We start from the raw sequence: 27,743 nt of genomic DNA on the forward strand, positions 1-27,743 counted from the left end.
ATTTAAACTTAGGCTCCCAGATTTAATACACATTATGTAATTAAGAGCCTATATAATATATAAATATATAAGATAATAATCTCTATCCTAAAAATTAATGTCAAATGTTATTTTTTAGCTTTACATTTAAGTGTAAAGATAGTCTCTATTTGATTTTAGCTTTAGAGCATAAAATTACAGTTGACCAGACTGTCACCAGGCGACTCAAAGCAAAGCTTTTGTTGTTGTTGTTGTTGCTCATTGTCTTAGACGTGTAATTAATGATGGTGGAATGTAGGGGGAGGGCAGGCAATGAAGGGGAAGCACTCAGTCATTAGGGGAAACCAGGGTGAGACATTTTGCCATGGTGGATTTTTCAGAATGGAACAAGCAGGAAAAAGAAAATAGTTCTCTATGGATATTGTTCACTGCTGTGTGCATATAAAGACAACAGTCAGGTGTCATATGCAAAACAGCAAAACGTTACTCTAACTTTGATGAGAAGCAAACAGGATATTCATAAAAGAGCATAAAAACAAAATTAGGTGAGGTATCCTGTGAAAAGGAAACTTACTAGGCTGAAGTAAAATAATTGCTGTTTACTGTAGGTCAAGTGCCAAGCACAGACAGTAATATTCAAATCAACAACGACTGGATCCTTGCTAGCTCCTTTCCTTTCCTGAGACTCAGTATTGGATAAGCCCAGAGTATCCACGCTGTGAAACCTGCCCAGCTTTCTCTGTGACTCTTTAGATTCAGGCCTGTGTCATTTTCTTAATAGTTTTGTGGTGGTTAATGACTTTACATCATTATTTCCATTACTATTTGAAAACAAGTAGTAAACAGAGATTGTAACCCCTGGATATTCATGCTTTTCCAGTGAAATGGCAGGATCCTGGAATTAGGAAGGATGAGACAGAAAATGTCATTTATAGGATTGTATGTTGTAGTCTTGGTTATCCAGATTGGAATTAGGTACATGGTTTGTTTGGGCCTGAAATTTTATAGCCCAGCCTGGTTCACCCTGGCATGTCTGAGCTATCTCTTTATTTTTAATTGGTGTATGTTTTCAGTGAGGGAAACATTAAACCGTATTTTAAAGGTGGCTAAAATTTTAGCAATTAGGATGTACAATAAGTAAAATTAATAAATAGAGTCATACACCACATAATGGTATTTTGGTCAACAATGGACCACATATGTGACAGTGGTATAAGATTATAATGGAGTTGAAAAATGTCTATGGCGTAGTGACATAGGCGTAGCCACTTCTTAACATCTGAGCGTAACACATTACCCTTTCTATGTTTAGATGTGTTTAGATACAAAAATACTTATCACTGTGTCACGGTTGCCTGCAGTATTCAGTACAGTAACGTGTTGTACAGGTTTGTAGCCCAGGAGCAATGGGCTATACCTTATAGCCTAGCTATGGAGTAGGCTAGACACCTAGGTTTGTGTAAGTACTTTCTGTGATATTCACACAATAACACAATGGCATGATGAAGCATTTTAAAGAAGGTATCGTTGTCATTAAGCAACAGGTGTCTGTAAAACTGAGCTGAGCACACCTATGCTCTTTGTGGTCACCTCCTCGCTGCTTTGTTACATTAGTGGCTGGGTGAGGTTTAATCTTCATATATGGATGTGGTGTTGGGCTAAGCACTTTCACATCTATAATGTCGTGTTAGGTAGGTCTTACTGTCTCTGTTTTATAGCTGAGAAAACCAGAGAGATTAAATGATTTACCTGATTTGTGGCAAATCATCTCTATGGTATTTGAACCCAGGTCTTAAAATTTCACAACAGGTGGCCTTTCTTTCTTTATCTCTTACTTAAAAATTGGCTTAGTCTGGGAGGGGCAGTCTCTTGACGATCTGAAAGGTTTTTACAATTGGTGACTTTTCTGCCATACCAAGCAGCCAATTGAGTGAGTAAATTTGTTATATAAATTTTTCTATAAATTATTTTCTAAGTGAAAATAATTTTCTGTATTCTGTTAAGTGAATCCAATCACTGAAAATACAGAGGTATATTTCAGTAGAATTTTAAAATGTAGGTATTATGTTCTGTTAATAAAATCACCTGTAAGAACATAGCATGTCTTTATAATCATATATCTTAAGGAAAATAACCTTTCGATAAACCAATAATAAATAATATCAGATACTAAGATTGAGACTCAAACTATGGACATCAGTAAGTGCCATAGTCAAAATACATCAAAATGATACTCTAAAAGTAAAACCAGAAAAAGTGATTTGGTTTGTAAATTCCTTAATTTAGGAGTTAAGTGAGGGATAGTGGTACTTGAAGCCAAGATAAATGTATCCTGCAAATTTAGGCTGCCAAGAATGTTTAGATTATATTGAGCTGCCTTATTTCATCTTGAAATGATGAAATAGACAAATGAATCCAGCAGGAAGTCATTTAGCTGAAAAAGATGGAAGATGAAGCATTCACAATAATATGGATCTGGTACAAGCCCACTGCCTTCCCTCTCTTTCTCTTTCCTCCCCACCCTGATCTTCAACCCAGACTGCAGGGACAGTGACAAGAGACTGGGGTAGGGGTGGGGGTGTAGACTTGGCTCTGGTGATGTAGCTTGTCAGATACAATATGGCCTTATTTTCAAACGTTCTTTCATCATAGAACCAGTTTATAGCACCAAGGCTGCAGAAGACCAGGGGTGTAGGATAGTGGATTGTGGCCTGAGGCACTTACTTGCTGGAGAAAAATTGCTGCCAGAAGAGTGGTTTCAAAAAGCTGAGGCTGCCGCTGTGGTTGCTAGTGGGTAGAGGATTAAAGGGAAAGCAGCTTTTCCTCTCCTGTCTAAATATTTGCTGGAGAGCAAATGGGTTTTTGTGTGCATGTGTGTTTCCTTTTTCTATTGGGGAAATTACAAGTAATACAGGAACATCCTGTGATAAAATATATGAAGTAGAGGCTGAGGGAGCAGATGGATGAAGTCGAAGAAATGTGCCCCAGGTCTGTGGCATGCTGTACAATGACTAAATTCTTGGCATGGTGAATTGGTAAGTCTACAGATGATTAACTACAGTGTAAACAAGACATGTATGGAACATAAATATGAGATAGGCCATTCCATCAGCAGCTTTTAGTGTAAAAAGCATCCGTTCCCATCAAAGAGACCATGAATGTTTTCACAAGCTTAAATTTTATTTTATTTTAAGTAAGTACCCACCCTGGAAGATTTCAGTGAGAATAAACCCATGTAATCTCAAATACTCACGCATCTGAATGAGCAGAGCTTTCTTTGTGTTTCTTAAAGTAGTATGATACATGACTCTCCCAATTTCATATCTGCTAATCTGGTTAGATCCCTGCACCAACTAGTGAGACGGATAACTCAGAGTGTAACTCTGAGTTTCCAGGCAAAGAAACGTAGGAAAGATCTTAACTTGTATTTGTTAACTCTGCTAAAAATAGGAATGTAGAACTTTCTTGAAAATACTAATCTTTGTTCTCATTATCCCTCTTCAAAAGGAGGTTTACATATGGCTCCAAATAAATAGACTTGCCTTATTAACATTCTTATTTGCCGATCCTCACTTTATAGAATTGCATATTAACAAATATTTTATAACCACAAGTTACATTTCAAATTATTTACTTGCCACCTTTTAATAAACTGAGTTCTCTTTTCTGAAGGAGCCTTTTTTGGAGCTTGAAAAAAGCGCTCACAGCAGGGTAACAGGAAGACCCCTTCCTCCAGCCAAGAGTCCCACTGAGCCCCTGCTGGTGAGAGAGAGCCTTGGGAGGGATGTGAGAGGCAGAAACACAGGCTGTTGGCCCTAGCTCCTCCCTTCCACCGCCCCCAGAGACCAGGAGAGAGTGCCAGTGCGGGCCCATTGCCCTTATTCTCTTGGTCCAATCCTGCTAACCAGGGAAAGTGAAGAGCTGGTTGGTCCTTTGCAAGCCAGGAACCTACCAGGAGGGCACTCAATCTCCTCCCTCCTTCTGCTGGACCCTCTTAGAGAAAAATCTGCCTCTTTCTGGAAATAGCTTTTTCCATGGATCTGCACAATGGAGAGAAGATATGACTGTATCTCTTCTTGCTGAAACATAGTTACATGGGTAATTGAGTGCCTGGAGCAGCAGAGATATCAAGGTGTCGACAAGGCCGTGCCCAGATTAGAAAGGTTCTTTCCACAGCACAGCACCTGCTTTTTCTGAGCCCATTATCAGGTAGAGATGCCTTTCAGTTAACCAAATTTCTGCCCCCTCATATGGAGGAGAGTCAAACTTCTAATTGAAGAATGACATACATTCAGAAAAGTGCACAGATCATAAGTATATATCTCAAAGAATTTTCATGTTCTCACTCATAGGTGGGAATTGAACAATGAGAACACTTGGACACAGGAAGGGGAACATCACACACCGGGGCCTGTTGTGGGGTGGGGGGAGTGGGGAGGGATAGCATTAGGAGATATACCTAATGTAAATGACTAGTTAATGGGGGCAGCACACCAACATGGTGCATGTATACATATGTAACAAACCTGCATGTTGTGCACAGGTACCCTAGAACTTAAAGTATAATTTAAAAAATAAAAAAAAAGAATTTTCACAAATAGGAGCACTCATGTAACACATATCCAGGTCACATTTATCATTTTATAATGATGTTTCTTTCCTGATGATAAAAGCACTTGTAGGAAGTTTGGAAAATACATCAAAGTGTAATAATGGAAATAAAAACCATCCATTGTACCTATACCCCAAGAGGAGTACTGATAGTATTTTGGTGTATTTCCATTCTGTCTGTCTCTCCCCCTCACATAGACAGATACCTGCCTGTCTGTAAATACACTCACACAGGAACACAACTTCTGAAACTTTATGCATGTGTGCACAAACACACAGCAGTTTTATTAAATAGTTGCACTGAATGACATACAGATTTTTAGATGTTTCACTCTGTGGTTGTTGGCTTCAGCACCAGAAGGGCAGAGAAAGAAAGGGAAACTGAAAACCATCTGTCTTTTTGCTTGGTAATAGGAAAAAGGGGCTTTTTGTTGGGGAGGAGATTGAAATAAATGGCTGACATATAAATAAGGATGGTTCGTAGATTTTATTTATCCAATATTTTCCATCTCCATGAAAACTAAGCATTGATGATAGAAAGTTCAGAAACTTCTGGGTAGAGACCCTCTTCTTGTAGAGCAGAGATGAGACATCAACTTAGACTTTTTTGGCTGCTCTGTGGAACTAAACCTCTCTGGGCTGCAGTTCCACTTTGCCAGAAGACCAACTTTCCTTTCTTTTTCTTTTAATTAGCTCTCTTGCAGATACCAAAACAGACTTTAACTGTAGCAACCCTTGTTTTAACAAAAGGAAGCTGAGTCAAAATGTTGGAAATGAGCCTGGTGGTTTTGTGAGTTGCAGCAAAATTATCTTCCCCATCCCTACTGCAATGGATGAAATGATGCCTGTGTGGTGCTAGTTGCTTTGGTCCAGCTGAGTTTCCTGCACACATTGTCAGGAGAGGGCAGTTGGCACCAGCTTCCCGTTGCTATTGGTTGTGCAGGATGTGCTGTCCATCTGCCTCCTGGCTGGCCCAGGGCTCAGCTTCAAAGTGGCAGTGGGGGGGTGGGAGGGGAATTTGATGGCATTCCTTGTGTTGAAGAAAGTTGTCTCTTTCAGAACTGCCCATACCCTTCTTTTTTTTTTAAAAAAAAAAAAAAAAAAAGAAAACAAACATATTTTGTTTTCTTACGTACTTGTCATTTGAGTTATCACATATACAGAAAATATATTGGACTTCTTGTATTTGTAAAATGTCTTCTCAGATCACTCCTTTTTCCTTTCTTGTTAAAAACAGATTCACTGACAGTATGAAGTGGCCTTTCTGTTTACATGTGTTCTTGTTGTATTGTCTTTGCAGTCGAAATCAGCTGTCCGCCCTGCCTGCCTGCCTGTGTGGTCTGCCTCTCAAAGTCTTAATCGCAAGTAACAACAAACTTGGATCATTACCAGAAGAGATAGGTCAGCTCAAACAGTTAATGGAGTTGGTATGTTACCGATTTTTAAGATGCTCTTTTTTGTTGGTTGACTGATCATAGCCTATCAAGGTATTCAGAAAAATTTTTTGCTACAGTTGGACAAGGTGGAGCCTCTGTTGTTTGAGGGCAGGTATATGATAAAGACATTAAGTGGGGAGAGGAACAGCTTTGAAACTTCACTGTGACAAACACAGTTCCTGGAATTTAAAGGCTTCCTGTAATTTACAGCTCCTGAAGTCTGCAGGATTTGCAGTTTTTGAAGTTTATGGGCTATCATGTTGTAGTTAGTATTTTTTTTCAGATTGCATATAAATTTATAAAAAATTATGGCTAAACTGCCAAAATAATCTACAAATAAGTTAGTAGGCCACACTTCATGAAGGTATAAAATTAAGTCAGAAGACAGAAAGAACAGGGTGCTCTGATTCTGTCGAGATTTTAGAAATCATTGTCGCAAATTGATGTAATTTTAAAATGTGACCGTGTCCCTAGGGATAGAAAAGGAGAACAAGCTATAGATGAGCAGAGATGGATTACAAATGTGTGTGAAGCTGAGATGCACTGTTATATTTCAGCTCTTTCACTACTAATTTAATTATTTACCCTTTTTCTAAATTGGGAAAGAATGAATGCTTTCTAAACTTCCATTGAGCTAACATAGGTGAAGAAAGAAACAGGAGTTAGCAGTCAGACTGAAAGGTAATAGTCTTCATTTATCATCCAAGCATGGGCTTATTCCATCCTGACCTTGTGTCAGGCACAGGACTTGATGTGATTAAATGATGAAAAGGGCACAGTACCTGTCTTTCAGTAGATTCCAGTCTAGAACAATGATGGCCGATAAGTTTTGTCTTTTGTGCCAACTCCTCTGGGGCCACCTGGAGCACCACAGTGCTGGCCTGTGAGGCCCAGATAGAGAATGCTGTGATTGCTTAGTCATGTCTGTAGTGGGATTGGGCTAGGAGAGTGATGGTACCCATGTCACATATGTATCAACTTTGACTTTAATATAGAAATGAATAATTGCTATAGAAAGGCATCAGAGCTATAGAAAGTGTCTTTTTCATGGATTATTTGATAGCATTGTCCAAAACTCATTCCAACTAGCTCACACCAAAAGTCAGGGTTGGTTAGAGGATGCAGGGGTCCATCAGATCACTTATGATAAAGACATTTGGTCACAGATCATGAGTGACTAGGACAAGACACTGGAATGTTGTGAAGGACCATGGCAGCGGTTCATTTTTCTGCTCAGCTTTTCCTCTTCTATACAATGGCAGAGGTTGCCCAAGTTTAAATGTTCTCCCAGGTAAAGCACCTAGCAAGAGACCTGCTAGCATCTCTCAGCCCTGGGTTCTAAGTGAGAAGCAGATCTGGTCTGATGTTCTCCCCTGATTGAGTCTGCTGTGCCCAAGGCACATGGTCATGCTGCTCAGATGTGGCTGTTGGGCTGCCACCAAAGGGGGTAATTCTGAAAGAAGACAGATATTAATTTGAGCAGACACTGCCCACCCCCCCCCACCCTGTCCCCAAAAGTTTCTATTATAAGAAGCATGTGCATGAGGCAGGGAATGATTAATTGAGTCTTCGGGTTGTGAGAGATTTGGAAAAGAAGAGCCCTTTGAGAGGCCTCTTAAATAAGCCCATGTGGGATTTCCTAGGAGAAAAAAAGTCAGGGACAGGGACAGGAAAGCATTCAAGGAGAAGGGACAGCTTGTGCAAAGGCAGTACATCCTAGAAGTCCATGTTGTGCTTGGGAGTAGGAAGCTGTTTAATCCTGCTGAAGTCTAGGTAGATAGAATGGGGCTGGGCACGTCATCCTCACGCCCACTGCCTTAGATTTAGGCCATAGGCAACTCCTTCACAGGGCATTCGAGGCCCTCTGTGGTCGGGCCCGTGCTCACCTCTTCGGGTTCATCTCTTGCCACTGGCACCTTCACTCTCCGAGTTCCTACCTTCTGGGAATGCACCTTGTTCATTTTCACTTCTGGACTTGTGCACACATCACTCTTTCATCATGGGCTGTTTCTTCCTCCCCCCTCCTTTCTGAGTTAGTTCTTAGCCAAGTTAGATCTCACTTTGTCCAAAAAGCCTTCCCAGATCCTCCAAGCCTGAGTTAGGTGCTCCTAAGGCAAGCACTCCATGCTTATTACTCAATTTTCATAGCATCACAGTTGTTTTCTTACTTGGATTTCTCTGTGCCAGCTCCCCCGACACCCTGAAAGCTGCTTACTTGCCGTTGCATCCCAGGTGCCTGGAACCTACCTGATAGGCACCCAGCAGATGTTTGCTGAATGTTACTGTTGAATGGTGGAAGGTGTACCTGGAAAGATGGCTGGGGCAGATTGTGAAGACCCTCAGGTGCTGGGCCTGAATGGGGTTGAGGGGGCAGGAAGATTCAATCTTGCTGTCCACATAACTCAGAAGGTGCCATTTTAACTGGTTCTAGGAAACAAAAAATTTCCTAGATGAAAGCTTTGGATGAAAGCGACGGTCATATGCTGCTGCTTTTTCTTTTAATGCTTCTTTTAGGTATCTGATAGCCACAAAATCCATGGTTGCTAAAATTTGGGTTAGGATTTGCAAATGCAATATGAATAACAATTTTAAAAAAAACAGACTTTATTTTTAAGAGCAGTTTTAGGTTCACAGCAAAATTGAGAGGAAGGTACAGAGATATCCCACATACCCTCTACTCCCACACATGCAGTCTCCCTGTCATTAACATTCCCCACCAGAGTGGTTCATTTGTTACAATCTGTGAACCTATCCCGACACATCAATGTCACCCAAAGTCCACAGTTTACATTAGTGTTCACTCTTGGTGTTGTACATTCTATTGGTTTGGGTAAATATATAATGACATGTGTCTTTCACTACCCTACAAATCCTCTGTGTCATCCCTGCCTCCTCCTTAACCCTGGCAACCACTGATCTTTACTGTCTCCATAGTTTTGCCTTTTCCAGAATGTCATGTAGTTGGAACCATGCAGTATGTAGCCTTTTCAGATTGGCTTCTTTCACTTAGTAATATGCATTTAAGTTTCCTCCATGTTTTTCCATGGCTTGACAGCTCATTTTTTTTAGTGCTGAATAATATTCCACTGCCTGCACAGTTTATCTCCTCACCTCCTGAGGGACATCTTGGTGGCTTGCAAGCTTTGCCAATTATGAACAAAGCTGACAAGTTGATTTTTTTTTTTTTCATTATTTGAGGTCCTGTACAGATGGGTGGCACATGGGTGAGATCAATCTTCTGGAACTTTTTGGTGCTGATACGTGCTTCTGTCCCATGAACCTTGGGTGTAAGTGACACCGCATGCCTTCCATCAGCTGTGCTCTAGAGCTGTGTCAACCAGCTCATCTGTTAGCAGGTGGCACATGTGCTGAGCCTGAGAGTCAGCCCCATACCAGAGCAGGGCTTTCCTCAAATACCCTTTGTCAGCTGCAGGGCTGACATGTGTAAACAGCGTTGTCTCCAGCGTCAGGACACACTGGCTGTAGGGTGGCTCTAAGGGACACCCATGCTTTTCTTGGGCACCCTGTCCTGAGCCCAGCTCTAACGAGGGCTGCCCTGCATCCTAGTTACAGGACTGTCTTCACCTGGTTCTTGTGTCTTTTCTCCACCAGCAATAACTGTTGAACCCACAAGTTCTAGGATCTTAGAGCAATAGGGGATTGTAAAAGGCATTTAGTCCAAACTCTTGACATCTTACGAATGAAGAAACCCGAGGCAGAAAGCCAATGCATGACATAGGGAAGGTCACCCCTGTGTAGCTAAATTGTAACATAAGCTGAAACACCCTCACCCAGCGCAGTCCTGTGGAAATATAATGTAAGCAATAAATGTGATTTTTAAAGTACTGGTAGATACATAGCCAAATAAGAAGCAAGTGAAATTAATTGTAATAATATTTATTTAACCTAAAATAGCCAAAACATTATTACTTCGTCACCTGTATAATATAAAAAATACTAATGAGGTATTTTAGATGCTTTTTTTTCATGCTAAGTCTTTGAAATCCAGTGTGTACATAACTCTGAAAGTGCATCACAGGTTGGACTGGCCACATTTCTGGTGTTCAGTGGCCACCCTCCTGGATTCGGCAGCTGTGTCGCCTGTGTTCTTTCCATTCCCTGCCCCTGTGTATGAGCAAGCGTGATATTTGGAAAAGCGTTTACTTATGAAGTTGGTAAAAATACAATAAGTGGTCATTATTTAACCACAAAGAGGGACTGGCCTTGCTTAAGGTCACGGTCTAAAAAAAAGATTATTTTCCATCCATTCTCACTTATCTTTCATATCTTTTTGCTTAAAATAGTAGTGTTACTATAGGTAACCATATCATTATTTTTAGCTATCAATTGGAAAAAAAAAAAAAAGAATTCCCTGGAGGGCCAGAAGTAATTCTAGAATTGCTGTGGGAGGCTTCTGTTTTGTAGTCACAAAGTAACCAACTTGTTACAAGATTTGGGAGCACCACAAGGATTCAGAATACTTGAAGCCCTTCAGTGCCCAGACCGTGTCTCAGCTTATTAGGCTCTAAGCATTGTTTGTTAACTATTTTAGAAGAAATATTTTTAAATTGTTCACATCAGACTCAGGGTATTCCAAATGGATTTTTTTTTTTTTGGATAGAATCTTGCCCTGTCGCCTAGGCTGGAGTGCAGTGGCACAATCTCGGCTCACTGCAGGCTCTGCTTCCCAGATTCAAGCAATTCTCCTGCCTTAGCCTCCCGAGTAGCTGGGACTACAGGCGCATACCACTGAGCCCAGCTAACTTTTTGTATTTTTAGTAGAGATGAGGTTTCATTATGTTGGCCAGGCTGCTCTCGAACTCCTGACCTCAAGTGATCCACCCACCTTGGCCTCCCAAAGTACTGGGATTACAGATGTGAGCCATCATGCTCAGTCAGAGTTGTGAACTCTCTTTTCTTTTAAGTGTGAGTGAACATTCCAGAGTCAGCAGTCACTTAAAAAAAAATAAATAAATAAATAAATAAATAAAACTTTTGCCATCTGCAAGAAAGCAGTTGTCCTTTCTAATTTGTGAAAGGAATTGGAGTTGGAAAATGATATCTTATCTTTCTAAATACATTAGAATTATATAAGATCTTTTTTTTTAATGCATTCCCATTCAGTCACTGCCTTGTCCTGCCATTTGAGACTGTGCAGGGAATATCAAAAAGCAGTTGTTCCTCCTCCCATGAAGAGGCCACAAAGATACACTACTGAGATGTCCTTTTCTTGACTCAACAAGAGCAGCCAGGTTGTATTTCCACATTGTTGCAGCTGCAAGAAAACTTATGGAATCTTAGCTCCATGGAGCTGGACCCTCCAGGGTCATTTCAGATGGGAATGATCTGGAACTTTCTCACCTCCCTGGCTGCTCTGAATGACTTCTATATGCTCTGTTGCCTCACTGCTGTAGCAGTATGGATATGTTGCTTTGTACGTCTATCTGCCTGTGCTTTCTATAAGGTGAAGAGATAAAGCATTCACATTTACTGAGCACCTGCTATATACCAGGTACTCTGCTAGGTATACATGTATTATTTCATATAGTCTTGAAAATAAGCCAGCAAGGTAGGTATCATGTTTATATTTTACAAATAAGTGTCAATTTTAGAATTACTTAGCCAAAGCCACAAGGATATGAGGAGGTAGAGCTGGAATCAAAACCAGGTTTTTTAATCAGCGTCCTCATCACAATACAGCACTGTCTCTTCACCTAAACTGTAAGCCCCTCATGGAACGGGGCCGTGATTTTTCTCTTTGGAGTTCCCTGGTTTAACTCCTAGTGGTTTTTCCATTAAAGTTGTGGGAGGAAAATGTTACCAAAAAAAAGGTTTGGTACAAATGGTCAATGTCTCGCTAATGTTTTGTTACTGTGGAACCAAGAGTCAGGGAAGGGATCTGTAGATTTGTGTTGGCTAAATCTCATTTTACTCATTAAAACCTTGTTAACATATTGAAAACATAGTTCTTTTACTGCTAAACCACGCCTGATGGATGAGGTATATTTGTTAAGAGATGCTGTATAAATGCCATGTGTTATAATTAACAGGCAGCTGTAAAAACAAACACACTGTTAGAACACAATAAAATTGAGAGCCTTTTATGGGGCATTTGCCAAAGATCTAAGAGTTTTCTCGTTGGTTCCCTGTACTGACATGCTGTGGTCCAGAGATGTTTTTTTCTCAATTCTATCCTCTCTGAAGTCATGCAGTGTGTGAAAATCATGTCTTCTAGCTCTTACCTTCACATAAGAGAACACAATATCACTGATTTAAAACCTGCTTTTCTAATCAAAAAGCTCACAAGGCCTGGCTCAAGTAACGACTAGTTGGAAGGTGCATTTCCTGGCCTTGATTGGATATGCTATTTTTTGTTCTTTTTTCATGAAATGTTTGGTTGTGTGGAGAGTTTGGATTCAAAGATTGATTATTGAGCAGCTGCTGAGGAAAATCCCGTCTTCTTTATTTGCATGGGCAGCGTTCCAGTCTCTGAGGGAGATAACAGCAGGGGCATAAATTCACGTGCTCACCATGCTGTTTGTCCATTCATGGTCTCTGGAGGCGCCTCCTAACCTCTGGTTTCTGTGGGATGATTGGAAACCCAGGGCTTGCTCAAGGCCCTCTGTGCTTCCATTTCTGCCTTTCTTCTGAAGAGCAGTGGGGTAGGCCGTGTGTTTGTAAACTTAGGAGAACTGTGCAACAGAGTTTTGCTCTGGAAAAAGACACTGGTGTTGAAAGGTGATAATTTGTCATCTGAGAGCTTTCTTGAGAAAGTTTCAAGTTTAAATGAACGTATTTTCTTTTTAAGACAGCGAGTTCTGGCCAGGTGCGGTGGCTCATGCCTCTAATCCCAGCACTTTGGGAGGCCGAGGTCAGGAGTTCGAGACCAGCCTGACCAACATGGTGAAACCCTGTCTCTACTAAAAATACAAAAATTAGCCGGGCATGGTGGCGTGCACCTGTAATCCCAGCTACACAGCAGGCTGAGGGAGGAGAATCGCTTGAACCCGAGAGGCGGAGGTTGCAGCGAGCCGAGATTGCGCCACCGCACTCCAGCCTGGGCGACAGAGACTCCCTCTCGGAGGAGTGGGGGGAAAGACAGCGAGTTCTGACCACAAGCATTGAGGGTTTTTGGCTGTTAAGAAATCAAAATTGACATTTCCCAGTTAGTTACATATCTGTGTTTCAACCAAAATCATTTCATTATCTCTGATGTAGCAAATGGACTTTCCTCATATTGGAGGATAATTAGAATTATTTAATCCTTACCTGTTGTTTTGATAGAGACACAGAAAGGGTAAGACATTTACCTGAAGTTACACACTGAGTCATACAAAATGCACTTCCACAAAAGGGCATGGCTACATGATAGGAGGCTACTATTAGTAGCTTGCAGTTTCTGTCAGAACATTTGCATTTTATTCAATTAAATAGAGAGCTAGATTCTTACAAAAATACATCTCAAGCAGTATTACCATACTAAGTTTTTGAAAACCTAAGTATCAGAGCAAGGTCACGTGTACAAATACTACCTGCAGTTCCAGTGTGTGGCCTGGTCTTACTGGAACTATTCTGTAACCAAGATCATCTTGACACAGTATTTATGTTGTTGTTTTTTTTTCTTTTTGTTTTGAGACAGGGTCTTACTCTGTCACTCAGGCTGGAATGCAGTGCCATGGTCACAGCTCACTGCAGCCTTGACCTCTCGGGCTCAAGCAATCCTCCCACCTTAGCCTCCCGAGTAGCTGAAACCACAGGTGCATGCCACCATGCCCGACTAATTTTTTAACGTCTTTTTGTAGATTCAGGGTTTCCTTATGTTCTCTAGGCTGGTCTAAAACTCCAGAGCTCAAGCAATCTGCCCACCTTGGCCTTCCAAAGTGCTGGGATTATAGGCATGAAAGATCGTGCCCGGCCTGTGTTGGTTTTCACTAGACATCATTCCTTAAAAAAATACTTCTAGTCACCCGGGCACGGTGGCTCACGCCTGTAATCCCAGCACTTTGGGAGGCCGAAGCAGGTGGATCACCTGAGGTCAGGAGTTCGAGACCAGCCTGGCCAACATGGTGAAACCCTGTCTCTACTAAAAATCAAAAAAATAAAAAATAAAAGTTAGCCAGGTGTGGTGGCACACACCTGTAATCTCAGCTACCTGGGAGACTGAGGCGGGAGAATCGCTTGAACCCGGGAGGCAGAGGTTTGCAGTGAGCCAAGATCACGACATCACACCCCAGTCTGGGCGACAGAGCGAGACAGTCTCAAAACAAAACAAAACAAAAAAAGCTTCTAGTCTTTTTTACAATATTACTTTCTGAAAGTGAGCATAACCTAGTTTAATAATCCCTGAATTTATTCTCCGAATTTAAATCCTTGTTATTTTTGCATTCTGAAGGTCAGTTAGCAACAAGCACTTAGTAACAAAAATATATTAATCTCCAACATGGTTTTAATACTTCTAGAGACTCTTTTTATTGTGATGAGGAGAGAATCCTATTTCTAAAGTTTTTCTTTTGGTTACCTAAAAACATGATGACCAGTGGAAAATAAGTATGTGTTAAGTCACAGTTCAAATTCTCTATTTTGTTTTTTATCTAAATGACAAAGTTGGACTGGCTGGTCTATAAAAAACTTAAGCTTGAGTATTTATATTACTATAATTAGATTCATTTCTGTATCAAAAAGAATAAATTCAGTAAACATAACATGCTCATGATTCTTTTTGATCTGCCTGTGTATTTGTTATTATAGTACTAACTATAGGGCGCTATGATTTCACTGAAGTTTGGAATCATTCTGTAAGACATAGCTTAGGGCTAATAGAAAATTCAGAAGGGATTCATTTGACTATTTTAATAAGTGACTGAATATGGAATTTATAAGCTGATAAATTCTTACTAATTGCCGAAGTGTGAGGCATTAGTGTTGTTTTTATTTACATTCATTTTCCTAAATCGTATCTTCTTTAAATCAGTCTGTAAAATTCATACCTTATCTTAGGCTGAATTTGAACAAAAGTGTTCTAGAGAACAAGGCCATTCTAGAAATATTGCTTTTACATTTTCAAAACGGAAATATTTTATCCCCAAACACCTAGACTATTATCTCCTGTTTCTTCCTCCCTAACCCCCAGTTAATTAAGACAGTGACCCATGGGGTTTTATTTTTGTGATGAATTTATAACCTCTTTAAAACGTGGCAAGATTCAATGCCTTGTGGGAATAGAGTTTTGCACTATTTCTACAATATTGATTACACAATAGTGAAATGTTATCTTATGTGCTAAATCTGCTTGGGCATTTTCCCCCCATTATTTGTCAGGGTGGAAAGTAATTGACAACAGTGCAGAGTACTATTAAAATAATTTGACCTTCACCATATACCCTCCAAAATGTGAATGGACAATTGGACTTTGTGTTTTGAATTGTCTACAGATATCCTGTCCTCTAAATCAGAAGGAAAAAAACTTGTATTTATCATTACATGAAGTTTTTTAAAGTAAATTGAGTGACCATTTTCCCTACTGCTAAATAAGTTTTCAAATATCGCTGGGGGAGTTGATTTTTTTAATAAGGCTATTATGTTAGAAACATACAATGGAAAAAAAATCACCTTACGATTAGAGAAACAGCATATTTTGATTTCCTAGCTAACTCAACCATGACCAGCAAAGAGCAAGGTGAGTATAGTTCACACTAAAAAATGGAATAAGGCTTAGTTTCATCTCATGCTGTGAATAACGTGCTACCTAAATATATCTGTTATCTTTTTGCTTTCCTCTCCTCCTTCCTTATTTATTAAGAGAAAGATTTGAAAAATATTATGTCTTTGAAGCTTCTGGAAATTGTCAGTTTCATATTGAAAATCTGTGATTTCCATAATTTGTATAAGGATTTTTCTCGTGCTGTCACTCACAAGACTTAAAAAAACTTGTTTTAGATGCCAATAATGTCCATTTTCTCTAGAGATGGAAAATAATTCCTTCTAATTCTTCCCCACAAGCACGCCCACTTCTCCTGCCAACAACATCACCAAAGTGACTGTATCTGGTCATGAGTTCCATAGAAGGATTTGATTTCCTGCATTTCTAGGACTCACCTGTGTGGTATTTGTGTGAGGACTCTTTTAAAATAGGATGGAATGGCACCTTTTGCTTATTTGTAACTTAGTTAAGGCAAAGAAAGCTTTCATTGAAAGGATTTGATTGTTGGCTCTTGTGACTGAGCAAAGGCCCCCGTAATTGGGAAAAGATGGCATTTCACTGTTCTCTTCTCCCATGTGGAAATACATTCAGAAAGGCAGGGCAATTTACTGACTCAGTGAGGGGCTGAGAGTGACTGAACATGATCTCTGGACCTCCTAATTCTGTAATTACTTCCTTCGACGTTTTTGTCTCTGCAGATGTGCTTGTGGAGTTTGTTTCTGTTTTTGTTTTAAACACTAGAAGTGTTTTTCTCAAACTTGTGTGTGACTTTTCTGGGCCAGGAGGGATACAGCAACCGCATTTGGGGGTGATGCCGCTGAACACCCGGTGCTCTCAGCCCGTGTCACCCCACCTCCCCCATCAGACTGCTGTACAGAGAAGCTTGGGGAGGTATCTGCACTGTGCACACTCAGCCTTTATAGAGGACAACTTCATTCCTTTTTAGCAGGAGTGATACTGTTCCTCTTCATCGGGTGGTATCCATTGAGCACTGTCATGATGAGGACGGGTTGATAGATCACCTGAAGCCTTTTAGATGAGACCAGGTTAGAGGGCAGGGATCAGCTGTGTTGTGTACAGCCTGGTCTAAATGTGGAGCCTGGGGGTGTTCACTGGATTGGTCAATGACATCTTATTTGAATGAAAGTGAAACAGATTTCTGAAATGAGGCTTTGCTGCTTTCTATGGTGAAAGGGGAGAGCTTTTCCAGGTTCAAAAGTAAAGCGGGATATTTAAGGCCTTGATCTCACTGGAATCATTGGTATCTTTAGTTCTGTGATGCCAAGTGGGACCTGCATGGGATTTAGTGTGTATGTTGAGCATCCTGGGTCCTGGGGTCCTGGAGACAGAAGGAGCCGCAGTATTATGGAGTGTCACTGTAGTGGATTTTAGAAGTTTGATCCAACGTTTATTGATCCCTTACTTTATACTTGGCACTCCACCTGGCACTGGGAGGATGGAATGAATAAGACATGGTCCCTCCCACCCAGAAGCTCATAGGTTTAAAGGGGAATGTAAACCCATGAGCAAATGACTTACAGTGACATGCTATCTAAAGGACTACACAGGAAGAAGTGGTCAGTCTCCCTGGGCATTAGATCAGAGTGGGAGAGGTGGGGGAAGCCTCGTGAAAGATTCCACGAAAGAGGTTGAGGCTTGAATTAAGTCTTTAAAAATGAGTCAGTGGGACAAGAGGACAATATTGGGGACTGGCATATCGGGCAGGGAAGGAGCATGAACAAGTTTGGGAATTATGAAATACTGAAAACTGCCAGAAGCAGTAACATGGCTGGAGTGTAGGTTGTGAGGAGGGACATTCAGAGAAATGGTGCTGGAGAAATGGACAGACCTCATCATAGATACTGGCCTTACTGCCCAGTTTGGACTTTATAGTTGTTGAGAAGCCTCTGCGAGTGTTTAAGCTGGTGAACAGCATGATGGCATTTGCACTCTGGCCGCTCTGTGAAGGATGCATCCGAGATGGAGACTGAGGTATGGAAACCAGTCAGGAGATCATGATAGCACCTAGCTAAGAGAGAGCACTGGTCTACACTGTAGGTGTAGCTGGGGGTGGGTGGGGGAGTGAAGAGCCCAGCACGGCTCCCAGAGCCAAGAGGAAGAGTGGAATTCGGGGAGATCCTAAGGATATAGAAGATTATAAATGTCAAGGCCTCCATTTCGCATGTGTCAAGAGGGGGTTCCAATCAAGGCTTAATTGAGTATTTGCTTCTTAAAGCAAAGAAGACAAGAATTGCTTGTGAAGTGTATGGCAAGGTGGTCAGCTGTAAGGTTTCTAGCCTGTGGTGAAGAACTCCATTTTAAATAAATAGTGCCTCCAAACAGTGCATTAATATTCTAGTTTTTCACTGCAAAATGTGAGAGTTTGGTAAAATAAGATGCATTGTAGTCTTCTATTTAGGGGCACAATGGGATAGTGGCTAAACGGTGAGGTGGTAATTCATTTCTAGTGTTAACTCTGGCACTTGCATGCTTTGGGCGACTGGCTAAACTTTTCTGAGCCCCACTTTTTGATTTGTAAATATTAGGCTAGTAATATTGCCCAGTGGGTTTGTTGTGAGAATTCAGTAAAATCGAAGCATATCAAAGTGGCAGGCCAGAGGCTGGTGAAGCAGCTGCTGAATGCTACTAATGTCCACCCTTTCTCCATTTTTCTCTCCTCTGAGGGAGTTTAAAACGTTCAGCTTTCTCTTCTCTGTGCTGAGTCTTAATGCTAGGGACCTGGAGATGAATATAAAAGTGTACCTATGTAGTTGTCCAAATATTTAAATTCCTTAAGGAGATTTCACATGAAATGCTTGATTTCCTGGAAAAAGATGTTTATTATTTCTCTCTCTGCTTTTGATACAGGATGTCAGCTGCAACGAGATCACAGCGTTGCCCCAGCAGATAGGTCAGTTGAAATCTCTACGAGAACTAAATGTCAGAAGAAATTACCTTAAAGTTTTACCACAAGGTAAAAAAGAAAGAGGGAAAATGAAGAAAATGGGAGACTTGCATTATTTTATGTTTTGGGGGGTTTATTTTGTGAAGAGGTTGGATCTTTGTGTGTGTGTGTGTGTGTGTGTGTGTGCGTGTGCCTACTACTTAATAATTAGGATTTGAATTTCACATACAGATAACAAAAAAGTGATGTTCAGGCTGTGATTTTAGTCAAGGGCTACAGCAACAAAATCATTCCCCTAGGTAATGCCGTGGGGCATGGGGGTGGACGTGGGTGTATTGGTTTGCTGGGGCTACTATGACAAAGAACCACAGATGGGGTGGCTTAAATAACAGAACTTCATCTTCTCACAATTTTGGAGGCTGGATGTCTAGGATCAAGGTGCCAGCAGGGTTGCTTCCCTCTGAGGCCTCTCAGCTTGGCTTGTGGGTAGCATCTTCTCCTCCCCGGGTCTTCTCGTCATCTCCCCTCTGCGCATGTCTGTGTCCTAATCTCCTCTTCTTACAAGGACACCAAGGATTAGAGCTGCCCTCATGACCTCATTTTAATTAACTTAATTACCCTTTCAAAGACCCTATTTCCAAATACAGTCACATTCTGAGGTAATAGAGGTTAGGACTTCAATATATGAATTTTGGAAGGACTCAAGCCAGCCCGTCACAGGGGGTGACATGAATTGTTTTGGGTATGGGTATGTGACGTTTTGGAACGTGAAATTTTGGGGACATACTTTGTTCTACAGATCCTGTCTGTCAGGATTTCTAGCCTTGGGAATCTGGGAGCACTGGTTGGGAACTCCCAGTGTCTAGAATCTGCTCTGAGGTGAGGGTGCTGCCTCTGCTGGAGTGATACTCGGACTGTCTCACTGGTGGTCTTGGTAAGTTTCACCAGTGGTGGCAGCAGAACCTCAGCATTGAGACGTGGCTCCCACCACCCAGCATGAATGCCAAGACCTCAGACAGCCCTGCTTTGCAGCCATGGGCTTCCGTAGTATGTCTGTTCAGTAGTGTGTTGAGTTCAAGGAAGATATATGTATTTATTCAGAAACTGCATACCATTTAGAGCATGAAAGCAGCCTCATAGGGGATAGTGGATCTGCATTTGGTGTTTGGGTTTGCACCTGGATCAGGAATGAACGGATGAGTCTTGGAACCCTGAATGCTTTCTCCAAAGCATACTCTGGTTTTCAGAGATCACATTGATTTCCACTGTTTTTGTTTAAAGTCTCTAGACATGACCGATTTCAAACATATATTTAAAAATATTTCTCAAAGCAAAACCCTGTAGTATTTGGAAACAGTCAGCATTTGGTTAATCTGACATTAATGGAACAATTTATGGATGCCTGATTTTAATTATCCTGTCTCTGCATCTTGATCTTTGGCTTGGAATGCTTCATAATAAGGCAAGAAAATGGAGCTCATGAAAGGGAAAGAACTTTGCAAAAGGTAATGTGCTTTATAGATGGGAGGTTCAAGTCTGCTTGCCATCTTTCACGTTTCTCATACTGACTAGCATTTTAGAGAAGCAGAATTAGAAACTCAACATTTTTTACTTCAGTACTTGAGATGACTTGGTTTAAAAATATTGATTGATTTTTCATTTTGTCCTTGTACAATCTCATTTTTTGGATATACAAAATTTGTATTTGGTTTAAGCAAGCACAAAAGGAAAGCTTATTAACAGCAAATTTATATGCATACAACCTTTTATGAGTTAAAGAAAACTTTCATTTAAACTTAAGCTCTCATGTTAATCATTGTGAAAATGTCATAAATAATTGAACTCTGATTTTCAAACGGAAAAATTAATTTGATCATTTTGCAGTTGCCTGTCATAGTTTGGAAACGTGGAAAATATATTCACAAAATCTAGATTTTTGTCTCTCTCTGGTTCCTCATTTTCTTACCTTAAAAGCGTTCCTTTCCCTTAACAAGATCAGTTATTCCATAATTATGTTTTCTCAGTTTTGATATTTTAAAAATATACTCAAAGCTTTTAGCTTCAGTTTACTGGAAATTTTTTAAAAAAATAACTTCCTCAATATCAAGTTCCTTTTTGCTTCCCTCTGGAGAACTCTATTGACAAAAGACCATTGAAAATACTTTCAGTCAGTGACTGTAAAGACTTTCCCTATTTACTTATATGTTTTTCCTCTTTGGATACCCCTCCTCGTACACTTTCAATCTGAGGATGAAAAAAAAAAAACACCAAAATTGTGGTCTAATTGCTCATATCAATTTTGTGGTGGTTTTACTACAACAACTGCAATAAGAAGACCATATTTTATTCTTTCTAGGACTAGAATGAACAGTGGATTAAAATAGCCATTCATTGCCTCTCTTAGCAGTGGGGAGAGAGAGTGGGATTTGTTCTTCTGCTTCTTTTTTTTCTTATTCCCTTTTTCTACTCCACTTTTTTTTACCTTTCCTGGGCTGGCATTGCAAAATTATCATTTTCTCCTTCATTTTATTGTTGTGAAACTGTCTGGTTCTTGTTTTCCTGAACTATGATGGCAATTGTGTTCCAAACTGGAACTAGAAAATGTCATTATAAAACCTTTACTTATTTTATTTACCTGTAAGTTTTCTCCTGCTATGTTTTCCATGAACTTAGCCCTCTAGTCTTGCTTTGAAGTCTTCATTTTAAGTGGCAAAGAATTGCTAAAGATCCAGAGTCCAGTTAAATTTTTCCAGTGATTTGCTAACTTAACTTTAGTTAACCATCTCAGAGATAGGTTGATATTGCTAGGGGTAACAGCTAGGAGGTGTTCCTCTTATCATGGAATCTTCATAATTTTTAACCATCTTACAAACAAGCTGTGAGGTGAAAGGGGATCTTGCTTTTCCTATTGTTTCACTTTCATGATTCCAGGGTCCTCCAGGACTAGTGTGGCCTGAGGTCAATCCCTCATCCTGCCAGAGGGGAGACAAGCTGGGTTGAGCAATGAACTCAGGGCAATTTAAAAAATACAGTCCCTTACATTCCCAGAGTGCCTTGAATTCTGAGAGAGGTACTGGTTACTAGAATCTTTTCCTGCTGGAATTTGACATAACGTAGCTGAGTAAAGTGAAGATTGAAGAGCAGTGTAGAGGTGGAGGAGAAATAGTGTGAATTTTTACTCCAGGTCAGTGTCTTCAGTTACTCTTCTTTGTCTAATTCTTGCCCTTCGTCCACTTTAGAACTCCTTGAGTGTTTTAAAGCACAATATTCCATCCCTTAACAGATCCTATAACAAAAGTTCCGAGGCCTCGTTCTGGAGTGAACCCTTCATAGCCCCTCACACAGAGATTTCAGTGGCTTGCCTGCATCACCCTAGATGTCTGGCGTGGCCCAGCCTCTCTGCTCTATGGAATACATTTGACTTTATTCCTAGCAGCTGCCAGTGTCGTTTTGAATGCTTGAAATTACTGAGTGTTTACTGTGCCACTGGGTGGGGATTTTAAGCTAAATGTAATGTTCTGTCTTCTGAGTGGAGCTACAGAAGATTTTTTAAAAGCTGTAGAATAAAGTCTCATCATACCAGAATTACAGGGCCTGTCGGAAAATTCTGAATTGGATAACATTTATTTTTTTTAGTGCAGTTGAAAAACTCATGAATATATTTAGTGTAGCTAGTTCTGGGATAATGCCAGCCAAGATACATTGATTAGATAAGAATATTATGTAATTAACGTATTACTCATGGGCTAGCGAACGCTACTGGGAAACAGTTTGAAGTTAAAACATAAACATGTCCTGTGTGATATGGCCTGCGTGATTCTTTTGCTGAAAAAAAAAGTATTTTTAAACAATAGATATTGTAAATGTCAAGTGTTTCTAGTTTTTATCAGAACTAACAACAATTTAAAACTTTGGGGCACGCAATGAAAGATTTTCCCTCTTTTGGTAAAATGTTATGTACACACACCATGTATTCCTAATGTACAACTTGCCTTTGATTATACTCAATTGTATTTTTCCTGAAAAGCAGAACATTAATTTTTGAATGATTAGCCATTTAATCTTATTGCTTTCTAAGGTTTTTTCTTTCTTTTTTTCTTTTTTCTATTATTTTAGAACTAGTAGATCTTCCCTTGGTAAAGTTTGACTTTTCCTGCAACAAAGTGCTCGTGATTCCAATTTGTTTTAGAGAGATGAAGCAGCTGCAAGTGTTACTACTTGAGAATAACCCTCTGCAGTCTCCTCCAGCACAGGTGAGGGGTCTTGCAGCAAAGCCAGTGCCCCATGGGATGTGCTGTTTTAGGAGCCAGGGGAAAATTTCCCCTTCACCCTCTGAAAGTTTGCTGAAAATCACTAATCACTGGCAAGCGGCAGATTAATTGGAGAAAAGGCATGCAAAATTTATTAACATGTACGTGGAAGCCTCCAGAGTGAAGACCTGAAGATACAGGGGAAATTGTCCATTTTTATGCTTACAAAGTATGGACAGCCATGTAGAAATATGATTGGACAAAAAGAGTATGATCTCATGTTAATAGACTGAGTGAGGAAACCCAGCAGGGCCTGTCTGTCTGGATTCTTCTTGGGCTCTCGGAGGATCATTCCTTCCGGGTGTGGGGCAGGACCCTCTTTGGAATTGGGGGTCTTACGGCCTACTGTCAAACAAGAGAGGTCAGATAATTTCTTTATGGCCAGTTTTTACACAGAAACGCGCAGGGAAAGTTCAAGTAATATTTTGAGGTTTTAAAGGGGTTCTGGTTTCTATGACCAGCTTTGGGGTAGAGGGATTCAAATTTGTAAGGCTCCCTTCCTTGGGAGAATGGGACCAAGAGGCAGGAGGGCAGGAGAGGTCAGAGAAAAACTTTTGCTTCTGAGGCCTTCATTTTGGGGTATTGTTTTCTGATTCCCAATGCTATCAATAGTGCTTAAGCAACTCTCCAAAGGCCAGTTTTCTGATTCTCTGCTGAAGAGAATAATACTGAATAAAACTTGATTATAAACAGTCACAGCGAACCCTTGAGTGAATGCGAGAAACAATAAATTGTCTTCTGCTGCATCAAATCTGTTCACCAGCACGTGGCTCACTGTGCTAATCACTCCAACTCCAGAATTAAATGTCTTATTATTTATCATTTTATTTGAATTTTTTTCATGGAGTATATTGATTGAATTTTTTTTTTTTTTGAGACAGAGTCTCGCTCTGTCGCCCAGGCTGGAGTGCAGAGGTGCGATCTCGGCTCACTGCAGCCTCTGCCTCCCAGGATCAAGTGATTCTCCTGCCTCAGCCTCCTGAGTAGCTGGGACTACAGGTGCCTGCCACCACACCTGGATAATTTTTGTATTTTTAGTAGAGACGAGGTTTCACCATGTTGGCCAGACTGCTCTCAAATTCCTGACCCCCAGGGATCCGCCTGCCTTGGCCTCCCAAGGTGCTGGGATTACAGGCGTGAGCCACTGCTCCCAGCCATATATTCCTTATTTGAATGTTAGCTGGAAAATGGAATTTAAACACCTTTAAAACATGGTTATTGATTATTTAGAGACAAGTCTCCAGCTCAAATATTAAACTGCGTGAGAGAAAAATGAAGTGCTATGCTTTCAGATGCTTAACCACGTAAATATTTTGAAGTTTATTTTCTTTTTAAATAATTTAACAGCTTCTTAAATCTACAATTATTTTTAGGCTCTGAATTGCTTTCTGGGGGCTCGAAAATAATTGTGCTTTTCTCATCTTTTGTAACTGGAATTCACCAGGCTGGTCATCTGAGTTTATACTTTTTATACTATATATACTTGAATACATTTTTGTTAGAGTTTTATAGTTTAATACAAGAAAAAATGGGAAATTGCTTAAGCATGATTTTCTATTCAAAGTAGAATTTGGAGGGAATGATTCCCAAAATTCTTACATGTTTTGGAAAGGACGGATTTAGTGTACATTGGTAGGGTGTTACTTAAAATGAAATTGGGAAAATTGAAATATACAGAGTAAGGATTTGATACTTACATTTTGTTTTGTCATTGAAAAATGAATATGATTACTATTAATTTCTTCATAGATTTGTACAAAGGGCAAAGTTCACATATTTAAGTATCTGAGCATACAAGCATGCCAGATTAAGACAGCTGACTCCCTTTATCTCCACACCATGGAGAGGCCACATTTACACCAGCACGTGGAAGATGGGTGAGTCATGCCCTCATTCAAAGCCCCAGTTTAAAATTTGCCTAGGCCGAGGCCCTCCAGGTAGCTGACTTCAAAATCTGTTTGTTTTAAGTCACCATGGTATCTGCAGAAAACAAAGCAAAACAGAACAGTTTGCTTTAATCACCTAATTCGTATTTAAAACAAGAAGTTGAGAAACTATTGGGATATAAAAGAAAAAACTGCTGCTATTGAGAATATTTTGTTATATCTCAAATATCATCTGTCTCCTAATCAATAATCAGTTCTTCCTGAGTAAATGTGTGTATACTTATAAATAAGATCTAGAATAGAAATGTGAATATTTTTTACTTATCAAAATAACTATATTGAGCCCAGACATGCCTTTTTAGCAATTATTAATGTTGAATATGCCTCCAGAACAATGTTAAGAAAAAAATGAAGGCTTTATTTTTGGTCTTTTAAAAATGCAGTATGTGTAGTTTTTTCGCCACTTCCTGTTTCAAATGGAAAAGTTAGAACCCTTTCACACATCCTAGAGCTTCTTGTGGCATAAATCAAGCCCTGAGCTTCCAAAAAACAACATTCCCACACTGAACACAGTTATAGAAATGCAGGTTCTTTTTAAGAAGTCTTCGCTGCAGAAATCTTTTCCTTCACTTTTTGCTACATAAGTAAATTTAAAATTTTGGACTACCCTAATGTTACTTTTATATAATGCTTAAACTATGTATCTACTGTTTTATGTACTTAATCCCTGGATAAAAATTTACAGAATTATTGCAAGTAACCACATTTCATAACATAAGGGGTAAAAGCAGTTATGTGGTTTATTAATTTTTTATATGCTAGATGCAGTAAAATAAGAACATTGGTAACTATTTTTAAGAAGCACCTTGACATCTAAGAGCAAGCCACTTGATTAGAGCATAAATCCATGAAACCCTGAACACAAAGAATTGTATCTTATCCTGTGTTTAGACTGTGCTACTGTCTGATTTTCATTAGGTCCATGTCTTAATATTCTTTAATACTAGACTGATTTGTTGCCTTATGGTAATAATAAAAATTTGCGTAGCAAAATTATTATTGAATATAAATTGATGTTTCTTGGTGTGAACTTTGTGATTTTAATCTTTTTTAAATGAATTCAATATTGATGGCATCTATCTCAGCAAGAAGGATTCTGATTCGGGAGTTGGAAGTGATAATGGAGATAAGCGATTATCTGCCACCGAGGTACAAGTTAGTGATCAGATTCTTTTCCTTCTGTGCTTCTAGACATATCTACCAGTGTTCATTGAATTCCTTTCTGTTAAAGGGCATCGATTCATTTGTATATTCATGTGATATTCGTAAAAGTGATTTGTATATTCATGTGATTTGAAATCCTCAAAGTGTTATATAAATATTAGCTGTTGTTACTTATTCTGTCTGCATCTTTAATACCTTAATATTTTGTAAATGCCTCAAGAGTAGAGTCTGTATCTTCTTCTCTCCTACACATTATCTAAAATATTATTGAGTGCTCCATAAATATTACAAAATGGCTAAGTAGTATGCAAGTGCCCGTGAAGCGCTTTTATAAATATGCTTATTTTTCAGTAGTAGAGTAATTTAGAAAAACGTTGTTATACATATGCGTAAATGTTAAGAATCAACTGTACATTTTATTTTAGTAGTTGACCCACAGGAAATGCATTTATGAGTATGCATTTATGAGTAGTTATAAATGCATTTATGAGTAGCATTTATAACGATGTTTGTTTTCCTCAAACTCTTAGATTGTGTTCTGTTCTGTTCAGTTAATTGGATATAAGTTTGGTTACTTGTAAGGTAACAGGCCTCACACATTAGAGCTTCCTATAGTGGTTATAAATCATGCTTTGATAACTGATTTATTATCTCACATGTAGTCTATTAGAGTCCCCAAAATCTAACACTAATGTATCATTAGATGAAGCTTCTTGGCCTCAGGGATCTAGAAAGGAGTGGTAGGAAAAGTATCAGGTGCTCTTCTTTTTTTGAGGGAAGTTACTTTCTGTAGTTACTAAGTTAACATTATAATACTCTTTGAAATTGCAGTTAATAGGCCAGTTACCCCATCAAAGAAACTCACATTTTTTCTACGTATGACTCCAGGAAAAAAACCTTTCTCCAATTCTCCTCAAGTCTGAATTTTAATAGGTAGCTAAGGTATTTGAATTTATTTTTCACAAAATACTCTATATAGCAGTATATTAAAAAGTGGGATTCTTTATCTTTAAAAATCCTTCTAAGATAGAACATTTTGAAAGGAAGAAGAGTTAGTAGGCAGAGAAGGCCAGTGTCAATAAAAGAACATAACCCATAGAAAGGCACATTAATAGTTTACTGTGCTTCAGTGGGAGAGAGGGGATACTAAACACATTGCTTTAGTTGTATTTTAATTCATCCTCTTCAACTCCTAAATCCTCGCAAATGGACCATTGTTTCAGAAATTACTCACCCTAAGCATATTTTCTGTTGAATTAAACAGACTCTGCTTTATCTCTCTTCTAAGGCTAATTAAACTCATTAATAAAACATTACATAAAGTACTTCATTATCCTTTTGTTCTCACTTAAGCATAAGTAGGATGCTAATATCATTCTAAAAGGAGCCCAAGGATTTATTCTGTGCCTTTTAATTAGATGCATATCTTTGGAATTTTGCTAAATTTTTAAGATGAGAGGTGGGTAGAAAGAGAAGGGAATACAGAAAAGATTATATTCAACAGAATAAAATGCACACATCTTGCCATTAGCCTTTCCTTGTCTTATATTACAGCCTCCTTTCCTAAGTATACCTCCAAGAAATTTATTTTTTAGAATGATAAGTGTTCTGAATTATCTTACATAGCTTCCTATTTTCACTTGGTTTGGCAAAGATTTTACCATCTATGGTCAGGTGATCTTACTTCCCATT

At 39.5% G+C, this 27,743-nt stretch overlaps 1 protein-coding gene across 7 annotated transcripts in view; it reads left to right on the forward strand.

Annotated features, from left to right (window-relative positions):
- LRCH1 (leucine rich repeats and calponin homology domain containing 1) overlaps positions 1-27,743 on the forward strand; it is a 200,618-nt gene that overhangs the window by 110,068 nt on the left and 62,807 nt on the right. For 3 of the 7 annotated variants that reach the window (XM_054446068.2, XM_054446066.2, XM_054446064.2), the window contains exons 3-7: positions 5,891-6,017; positions 18,595-18,700; positions 22,748-22,884; positions 24,691-24,818; positions 25,973-26,036. In XM_054446068.2, the coding sequence (XP_054302043.2) occupies positions 5,891-6,017; positions 18,595-18,700; positions 22,748-22,884; positions 24,691-24,818; positions 25,973-26,036 (562 nt within the window). Of the gene's footprint in view, positions 1-5,890; positions 6,018-18,594; positions 18,701-22,747; positions 22,885-24,690; positions 24,819-25,972; positions 26,043-27,743 lie in introns of all 7 variants that reach the window. The other 4 variants (XM_054446067.2, XM_063650845.1, XM_063650847.1 and 1 more) reach the window with 2 other exon arrangements.

This window comes from Pongo pygmaeus, chromosome 14 (assembly GCF_028885625.2).
Source record: "Pongo pygmaeus isolate AG05252 chromosome 14, NHGRI_mPonPyg2-v2.0_pri, whole genome shotgun sequence".
Taxonomy (NCBI): Eukaryota; Metazoa; Chordata; class Mammalia; order Primates; family Hominidae; genus Pongo; species Pongo pygmaeus.